The 8,865-nt window shown below is 40.9% G+C and overlaps 2 protein-coding genes across 10 annotated transcripts in view; one reads left to right on the top strand and one right to left on the bottom strand.

Moving 5' to 3' along the window:
- Positions 1-20: 20 nt before the first annotated feature.
- LOC105569902 (mediator of RNA polymerase II transcription subunit 24) lies at positions 21-6,182 on the top strand. Of its 6 annotated transcripts, XM_012026737.1 has the most exons (13): positions 21-549; positions 661-721; positions 866-1,068; positions 1,149-1,274; positions 1,872-2,208; positions 2,291-2,707; positions 2,785-2,968; positions 3,031-3,385; positions 3,500-3,945; positions 4,071-4,163; positions 4,232-4,519; positions 4,609-5,056; positions 5,230-6,182. In XM_012026737.1, the coding sequence occupies exons 3-13, from the start codon at positions 964-966 to the stop codon at positions 5,374-5,376; spliced, it is 2,946 nt and encodes a 981-aa protein (XP_011882127.1). In that variant the 5' UTR covers positions 21-549; positions 661-721; positions 866-963; the 3' UTR covers positions 5,377-6,182. The 6 variants fall into 6 exon arrangements, with proteins under 6 accessions (XP_011882127.1, XP_011882129.1, XP_011882128.1 ...); XM_012026739.1 differs by lacking the exon at positions 661-721 and having other exon boundaries at positions 21-503; positions 890-1,068; XM_012026738.1 differs by lacking the exon at positions 661-721 and having other exon boundaries at positions 21-628; positions 890-1,068.
- The window catches only part of LOC105569904 (transformation/transcription domain-associated protein), a 28,377-nt gene continuing 24,926 nt past the window's right edge, over positions 5,415-8,865 (bottom strand). For all 4 annotated transcript variants that reach the window (XM_012026742.1, XM_012026741.1, XM_012026745.1 and 1 more), the window contains 3 exons: positions 8,279-8,827; positions 7,777-7,990; positions 5,415-7,345 (listed from right to left, as the gene is read on the bottom strand). In XM_012026742.1, the coding sequence (XP_011882132.1) occupies positions 7,005-7,345; positions 7,777-7,990; positions 8,279-8,827 (1,104 nt within the window). In that variant the 3' untranslated portion in view covers positions 5,415-7,004. The remainder of the gene's footprint in view (positions 7,346-7,776; positions 7,991-8,278; positions 8,828-8,865) is intronic.

The raw sequence follows: 8,865 nt of genomic DNA, 5'->3' as shown, positions 1-8,865 counted from the left end.
TCCATTTTCGAACACATCCTATATCATAGAGCTATTACAGATAGAGGGAGGGAGTCAACGAAGGACGCGATATAGCCGTAGAAAGAGAACGCTGCAATAGAGGCCGGTGTGTCATTGTCTCATAGCGCATGCGTATTAGGTACTGCGTGCGCCTAACTGCACTAGTTCAGAGTGCATCTCTCTCTTTCTACATGCTTTTATAAGAAAGAAAGAGACACACTCTGCCTACAAGCGCACACGTTACGCGCATGCGCGTGACTGTTAGACAGTGACACACCGGCCTCTATTGCAACGTTCTCTTTTTATCCCACTATCGCATGCGCTTACACGTCGTCCCATACCTACTTCCCTCTATCTGTAATAGCTCTATGTCCTATATAGTCAAAGGTTTGCCCTCCCTCGTAGCGACGCACAGTGACGATCAAGCGCAAACGAGAAACATATCTTCGTAATGGAGTAACCGGAGTAACCCCCACCATTAAAAATTCGATGTTTCCATACCTGTACGTAAGACCGTGGGTGGGAGCTTCCCGGGTATCTTGATTTAAGGTTAAGTGAACGATAGATTTTATTTGTATATTTACAACGATTCATTATGAAGGAGAGTGAATATGAAGAGGAGCGATAAGTTCGTAATAACGATTCCTATTTGTTCGTTAGTGAATTTACGATAAAGCCGCTGTAGGTCCTTCTACAAATGCCGAAGAGATATTCTGCGAAGGTTAGAATAATTGTCAAGTTACACTGTAAATGGTAATATTCTGTAAAGCGTCAAAACTGTTTCGTAAAATGCTAACGAATTATTAGAAATAATTATTTCATGTTTGTGTTAGAAAATCTAATTAAACTCTTTCCTTATTTACAGCTGATATTAATCCTATTTCAACAGGGTGTTCTGTCTACTACAAACTGGCAATCGTCCCCGTAATGTGGTAGAAATTGTATAATGTTCTAACATTACCAATGGAGACTAAAGTGACTAGTAAAACCAGCAGCTTAAAAGCTCTCTTGCTGCGAGCTTGGCGAGAGCGCTGGACTGATTTGCAATGGGGTATTAATATCAAAACTGTAAGCATCCACATTTCATCGACATACTTTCCACTGTGATCTTTAAAGTTCTACATGGTTTTTTAAATCGTCACATCCAGATTTTGCCAAGAGGAGTAAGTGGCGATGTCTATAACTTGGCGGATTGTATATTACAACAAGCGTTAGTGGGACCAGGACCTAATCAATTAGTGCTGTCGTATCTGAAGCATTCGTTAAGCTCTCAGGTTTGTCTTTATATATACTTTATATGGACATAACTTTACAGGTGGATTCAGGATGTTAAGACAAGAAAAAAAATGAAAAAGAAAAAGGGATTTAGACTGTAAGAGTCAAACGCGGTTATTAGTGCATGTCAATCTAACATAATTGTCCAAATACAATTCTTGATTACAAGTTCCGACTTAATAAAAAAATGGTGATATAATGTTTGTCCTACAGTATTCTGTTTCCAAGTTATAGCCGTTTTTTTTCTCTAATAATTGTTTTATAAACAGTTCTTTTTCATCTGTTGATGAACAACATTTGATACGTCATGCACGATCTTGTTATTGTGTAAACATCAAGACACTTTGTGTCTTGAATCGCAGGCGGTCGCTTCAAGCATTTTTTTAATAAAGTAGGTTACGATACTGTAACGTTTGTATGAACATTTTTTCTTATTTTAGTGTCCCCTGCATCCACCAGTGAAGTTGTGCCCGCGTGTTCCGTTACACCCTGTATATTTCAGGGGTTATCATAATTTGTTGTGCATCTCAATTTTTTTACATGTATTTTTATGTTATCTTAATTCCTTGATATATTTATTTTAAATTGTCTCGCAGTTGGTGTCGTACGCAGCGGTGTTGCAGCGAATAAGTAAATACGACGCGTTTCACAAGCCCCACTGCATCGTGAGTCTGCTGGAGTTCCTGGAGTCCATACAAGCCGGTATCACGTGCCGCGGTAAACCGGAGGAGGACCTCTTGGCCGCGGCGGTCCTGTCCATTGTACATTGGCTCTTGCAGTGCTACTTGCACACCCTGACAAAGGCGCCCCAGAGTAATCCTCTCACTCCACACCCGAGCGAACTCATAGACAAGCCTGCTAGTATTTTGCAACAGATGCTGAACTCGGACTTTCTATGCGCGATGATGTATCTGGCTAAGCACGACGACAAAGGTGACAACCAGTGGAAAGTTACTCAACGTTCTACGTTCTACTCTATTTTTGTGCACTTGTGCATTTGTTCTTTTTTTCTTAGATTTATATGTAGAAGTTGTGAAGAAATGCCAGGAGATCGAGGCATTACTGAAGACAAGCACCCAGAAGTCCGTGGTACCAATAGAGGACTCCTTGAAAAAGTTGTGCAATTTGGAGCTTGAGAGTCTCTGTCCTGAGAAGATTAAAATGGAGTCCATTACCCACTGCCTGCAGCCGCTCTTTGCCGTTCAAGTACTGCTGAACCCGAGCACCGAGACGACCGTGTTCGTCAACCAGCTGTTGATGGTGCAGCGATTAAAGAGCTATACAAACGCGCGGCTTTACTGCGAGATCATCCGCGCCTGCCTCATGTGCCTGCATAATGTAACGGGAACATTCAAGGAATCACAGTGGGGCGCTTTCACGTTTCTGAAAGTGCCTCACATACTGAAGGAACTACACGTGGCTAATCTGAATGGTTGGCAAGACCGTTTCGAGTTTTCTGAACGTTGGGGAGGAAACGAAATTTGGTTTCACATCTTTCTGTCTTTGCAGGTGACGAAAAGTTTGAGTACTCGCAAGATATTCTGGATGCCTTTGATCTGCTGCTCCAGTTCACGCCTCTGCTCGACATAATGGATACCGCATGTTCGTGCAATTACGTAGAATGCTTGCTGAATGAGTTGCAGAAGGTAAACCTTGTGACGGAAAAGCAAGCGAAGCAAATAGGCGCCAGGAGGTATGTACGTGGTAAACAAACTGTGGCAAAACTTGGACGTATAGATGATCGAGTTTCATTAGTGATCGTTCCAGGGAGGGGACGACCACGACGTCGTCAATTCCGAAGGTAATTGTGCGCGCGGGGCAGACATTAAACGGAATCTTGAGGACGCTGAACGCCGATTACGCAAAAATTCAGGAAGGCTTGTTGAGTGTGCTTTACCAAGTCTTGACGGGTAAGAGCTTCGAACTGATGCTGGCTGTGGCGACCGTGGAGGGAGAACTGAAGACCTTCGTCACGAAACTCATCAAGTTTAACGAGTGTAGTAAACAGATCAACGAGCCTGTGCCCGACAAGACGGCAGCCACGAGAGCAATGTTATTCGATGTATCGTTTCTCATGTTGTGCTCTATAGTCCAAACGTATGGCTCTGATGTAAGTTCGGCGTTGATGCGCATTTCGAATTTCATACGCGAAGAGAGACCTTGTGACTTGGCATGTTGATCGCGTACTGTTATGAACACCATACAAGAGAAACTTTGCTTTCAGGTTGTCCTAGAGGAAGGCGGAGATTCGTTCTTTGAGCAATGGGTGCGCGAATGCATGCTTGAGCGGAACAAGCTCAAGTCGCCACAGAGGATGTTGCAGAGCGTCGATCCGGCGAGGGTGGACGCCCTACTGGCGCAGATTAATTCGCCGGATCCGGACTTCAAGTCGAGTAATTTGAAATGGCACGTCGCATGCCAGTCGGCGATGGGCGCGGTGAAAGAGTTGCTCTGCGCGTGGGAGAGCGGGGTGCTGGGTGCCGGCGACGTTAAAAGGGCCCTGGATGGTCTGCGAACGACAGCCTGTTGTTTGCCGGTGTGTGCCGCCGCATGGCTCTGCGCGTACATGAGTATCACGCACCAGGATGCTCTGCTGAAACCCATGAACATGGTTCAGCACTTCTTAACGCCGTTGTCGGGTGACGAGATGCAGGACAATCTTAAAGACAGGTAAAACAGTGGAGTAGATGCGTGAATATGTAATCGATTGTAGAACATTGTTAAAAAGTTGAATTTTTCCTTAGGAAAATCTTGTTCATTCTTATTGCAATCTTATACATCTCTTTTTCTGCCAGGTCCAGCTTAATGTTCCAAATTATTCGGAAAATGCAGTACGATGTGCACCCGCCTACACAGTCGAAAACAAAGGTGCTCTCGATGTCCCACAGGTATTATTCTTCGAGGAACGAATTGTCATTACTGTGTTTCTTCGAGATTATTACGATGTTTCTTGCAGTATTATATCGCGGCAACCGATATTGGAGCAGTTGGAATCAGTTTGGCAGAACATAAATCAACGTGGATGGATAAACATACAAGCCACGCAATCATTGGAGTCTCTGCTAAATACCGGCGGTTCCTTATGGTTCGTTACAAATATAGTCAAGGAAGTGCTCAAATATCGCTATCAAGTAGAACTGGATCAAGCTGTGGATTTGGCCTTCGCGATCTTCCATCTTGACATAGAGAACTGCACTTTGGATCTCATAAATCACATAATACCGCAATATCTGCACAACTCGTTGTAAGTCCGTCGTATCGTCGTACCTCGAGATCAATTTTTTCGAATTTATACGCAAGATATTTGTTACATGCCAATTCCGTTTCGCACAGGAGTGACGAGCTTGTGGAACCGCAGTCATCCATTCTAGCGAAATTGTGTGTGTACTGCATATTCTCCACTTTGGAGTACAACAACTCTAATCCATATCGAGGGAACAACCGTAAGCGTGTACGACGCGACCTGGATGCGGATGATCTGGACGCGCTCGGTGTATCCAACAAGCTGCTACGACTGAACGAGACGGGCGAGAACGTTCCAATGTTCAGCTCGCAGAGTCCGCAGGCGCAAAGTTCGAGTAACGGGCAAAAGTCGGTCATCGTTCTCAGGGATCCGCTTATGACGGCGTTGAACAATCTCTTCACCATATTCGCCTTTCTGGCTGGTAGAGACGGCGAGGTGTCCCAACAGACTCATTTTATACTCCAGTTCCTACGACTCATGGTGCAGTGCGGGAAAGACAGGACTCGCATCGTGCTGCAGGGAATGTCACAAACGCTAGTACGTTTTGATACTTGTAATAGAATAGCCGTGCAACAGCAATCTCATTTTCGCTTCTCAATATCGAGCGTTTGAAAACCATTATACGAGATTTTCTAGGCAATTTTCCTTTCCTTTCATGCAATCCGCGATCAACTCGGAATGAACTATTGGTAATAACGTTCTGTTTTCAGGTACCTTGCCTTCTCAAAGCACTGCCCGAATTATTCACGACTGACATTCTCCTGAGATTGTACGACATACAAACCACGATTGGTCGCAAGGCCACCGCGCGAGATTTGTGCATGTTGCGAAATATTAATCTGAAGCCCACTAAATAAAAAAAATTATCGTAATATAGAAAATGTATCTTCATAGGTATGGTATTGACGAACACAAGTACATCAATTTTATATATACAAAATTCATATAATGTACAAATATTATTCTCCGAATTCTTATTGCACTCTTGTACTGCTATATTAGCAGGACAACTGACAATGATAATTAGAGTACTTGTACTGAGCGCCTGTAATATTTTAACAGTTTATAAAAGAAGATTGTCGTTGGGCAATCCTTTCCGCTATGATTTATAGGTTAATCATAATAAACGGAAATAAATAATGATGTTCAATAATTGTTGAGTCAATCATACTTGTATGATAAGTATTGATAAAATTAATACTTATCGCACAAAATATCATGCTCGTGACATTTGTTAAAATTATGTTCTCAATATCTATGTCCTTGCTACAACGAGTTAGGACGAAATATCTGAAGGTGATACAGTCACTTTGAGAATATTTTTAGAAGATTTAATAAATTTACAGTTCAATAGCACTTAAAGAAATAAAAATTTATAATTTATAAGTTCTACTTAAAAATTGTGTCAAAAATCAAAGTTATCACGATTTTTTAAATATTTTTTTTCCATGGACTCCCCTCATCTATGACGCCTAGTTGTTAAAGTATGTATAAAACAAATGTCGAACTTACCAAGTGTGCTAAAATTAGAAAATATAGTAAATCATAGATAAGGTATCTAAATATGATCATTTAAAAACATGATAAGTAATGTAGTACGTCTGCGTTTAAAGAGCTAAAATTTACACAAGTATTTTTATAAATAAAGATTATTACGTGATCATCAAGAGTACATATTAATTTATATATAAATTCAACCTATTGAATTTGTATGCAATTGGGGAGAGAACTCTAGTATTTATACACAAAGGTGCTTACTAGCAGAATTTTCTTGAAAAACAATCAATTTTTACTTTTCACATACGAAAAGCGTTTTATCGTGAAAACTAGATACGTTGGAAACAGCAAAACATCTTTTTTTTTAAAGAACCTTATTATTTCATACATATTTTCACATAATTTGCATATAGTTTCCAAATGTCCATGTTATTTATAATAAGTAAGAACTTTATATGTCAGACCTATATTCCGCTTCTTAGCGAAAACTGTTCTTACAAATTATCTACACAAGTTTTTTAAAATCTAGTTTTCTTAATAAATAAAAACTAGAGCTTTACGTTACATCAAAGCGCTATGTAAATAGTATGTTTATATGTATATAGTGAAAATGAGTTTGTAAGCAATGCAATAAATGTACATAGAGTCAGAGAATAGAGTGAAATCCGCAGTTTACAAAGTTTGGATTTACGCTGTACAAAATTCCACTAATGTGTATGCACATAGTCTATCAATATACATATATTGATATATAATACATCATAAATATATAAATATATGTATAAACTATAAATAATACTTTTCTATCCTCTAACTTATCCTTATCATCTTTCATGTCTCGACAGCTTTCTGAATTTCAGAGCCAGTGTTAGTGTTATAAAACATAAGAACATATATGGGCAAGAGAACTGAATAAATAACGTAACAATTTCGATTCTTCTCTCTCGTTCATTGATAACGCAAACGGTTAGGCTAAATGTTCCGTGTTTTAGAGCCACGGGTGCCACGAGGGATCCATTCTGCAGAGATTATCATGGCTATTGGCAGCGGCCACCAGTGTGCTGACCTTACTATCAATGCCGTCGAAATTCGCGAGAGAATTCAGTCTACCGACGATCGTATTAACCGCATGGTTCACCATCTTTATCAGAAGCTCGCCCTTCAAATCGGTTGGCGCTTGCGACTTGCCCTCGGCATCTTCCTGCCGTTTATGATCCGCGATCACCTCGTCCCGCAGAATTGCGCGAAGTATAGCGTGCAGCTGGAACGTGGGCTGAACCAAACAGCGTGCCGTGGCGATTGCACTAGCGGTCAGTGGTCCGCAAACTCCTGCAAAAGATCAACCTTGTGAAATCTGAAAAAACTTGAAGGCCGCCTGCACAATAACGGATACTGAATCGAAGTACTAGAAGTACTTCTATATTTAAAGTTATTATATATAATAGGTATTATTACGACCAATTAGGAACAACGGCAAGTTAGAATATAATAAAAAGAACATTCATTTAACAAATTACAATGTGTCATTAATGTATTTATTGTAATTTATTAAACGTGTGATTTTTATCATATTCTAAGATGTTTCTGCTCATAAATTGGCCTCAATACCTATATAATTAAATACCTATTATTTAATTTGCAGAAAATAAACGATATTTTATTTGTTTCCGTTAAAATTATATCCAAATACAAAAGATATTTATATAAAGATATTTTTTATCGCGTGACAGAAGAGCAGATGAAGATTGTGTCCAACTGACCTATAGTTGTGAGAAATTCGAAGATATTGGGCGTTAGGCGGAAAGGCACCGGTCTCTTCGCGTCCAACTCTCCGGAGATGTCGTCGATGTCGAATTTGAAATACGCGATGTTGATTAGACCGGAATCCTGATGCACGTACATCATGTCGGGGTTGAGTCGCGTAAGATGAAGCACGTATTCGGCAAAGCATGTCAGAGATAGCTGTAAGGTGAACTGAGAACAGAAAGATGAGAACATGAGTTTCCACCTCCACTTCTCTTGGTCGATAATTTAAAAATATTCTCCTTTTTTTGTGCATCAATACTATAAGTAAAGAAGGATAATAAGCTTTCTTATATTAATTCACACGAAGTAACTGAATCAGACAGAAAATGCAATTCATTTCTCTCTTTCTAGATTTGATATACATACATAAATTTACGCAATATAAAATCGGCTAAAAATTAGCCGAAGAAATTACGACCTCTATGCTTTCAACCTCTAGCATTTGAAAATACTTACTATTTTTCTAAATGTCCAATAGTCAGTGGCGCCGGGGAATGTCTTCATTGCCCAATCTTTGAGCATAGTTTTGGAGACCATTGTGGTCTGTACTTCCTTGAGAATATCCCGCAGCACTTGATGACTGGCTTGCGCGCCCCGTGCTTGTACGGCAGCCAGTTTCTCATAATATCTGGCAATAGGTGCGTCGCGTTCCGTTCCCAGCTTGGCGCAGCCCTGCTTATAAATGTCCAACAGGGAAATTGCTGCCGGGTTGTCCTCCACGAGTCTCATCTGCGGTGAAACCGCGACGAGTCGTGGCACTGTGAAGTGCAAGAAACGTCGTGACGTTTCCTTCTGCTTCGTCAGATAGTGGTTCAACATGCGTAACAGTTGTAACAGACGTTCCTCACGTCTGGCGTCTCCCAGACCGGCGTCGTTGACCACTAAATAGGGATAGAGGCGACCATTATGGCCGCGAATGCGTAATCTCCTAGCGGCCGTGTTGTGTCGTTGAACCACCTCAACGCGCGGTACAAATCTCGCTATCTTGACAGAATAATGCGAGTGCTGGAGGACATAAAATTTTAGAAAGGATTAACAAAGCA

The sequence above is a fragment of the Vollenhovia emeryi genome, unplaced genomic scaffold, assembly GCF_000949405.1.
Source record: "Vollenhovia emeryi isolate VEMERY1.0 unplaced genomic scaffold, V.emery_V1.0 DF939122.1, whole genome shotgun sequence".
NCBI lineage: Eukaryota > Metazoa > Arthropoda > Insecta > Hymenoptera > Formicidae > Vollenhovia > Vollenhovia emeryi.
This window is presented reverse-complemented; position numbering and strand designations above follow the sequence as displayed.

Excerpts from the sequence above, each read along its gene's own strand:
- LOC105569902 (XM_012026739.1), top strand. The coding sequence starts at position 964 with ATGGAGACTAAAGTGACTAGTAAAACCAGCAGCTTAAAAGCTCTCTTG. Across the intron at positions 1,069-1,148 it reads GGGGTATTAATATCAAAACT|ATTTTGCCAAGAGGAGTAAG; the intron begins GTAAGCATCCAC and ends CGTCACATCCAG. Across the intron at positions 3,386-3,499 it reads TCCAAACGTATGGCTCTGAT|GTTGTCCTAGAGGAAGGCGG; the intron begins GTAAGTTCGGCG and ends CTTTGCTTTCAG.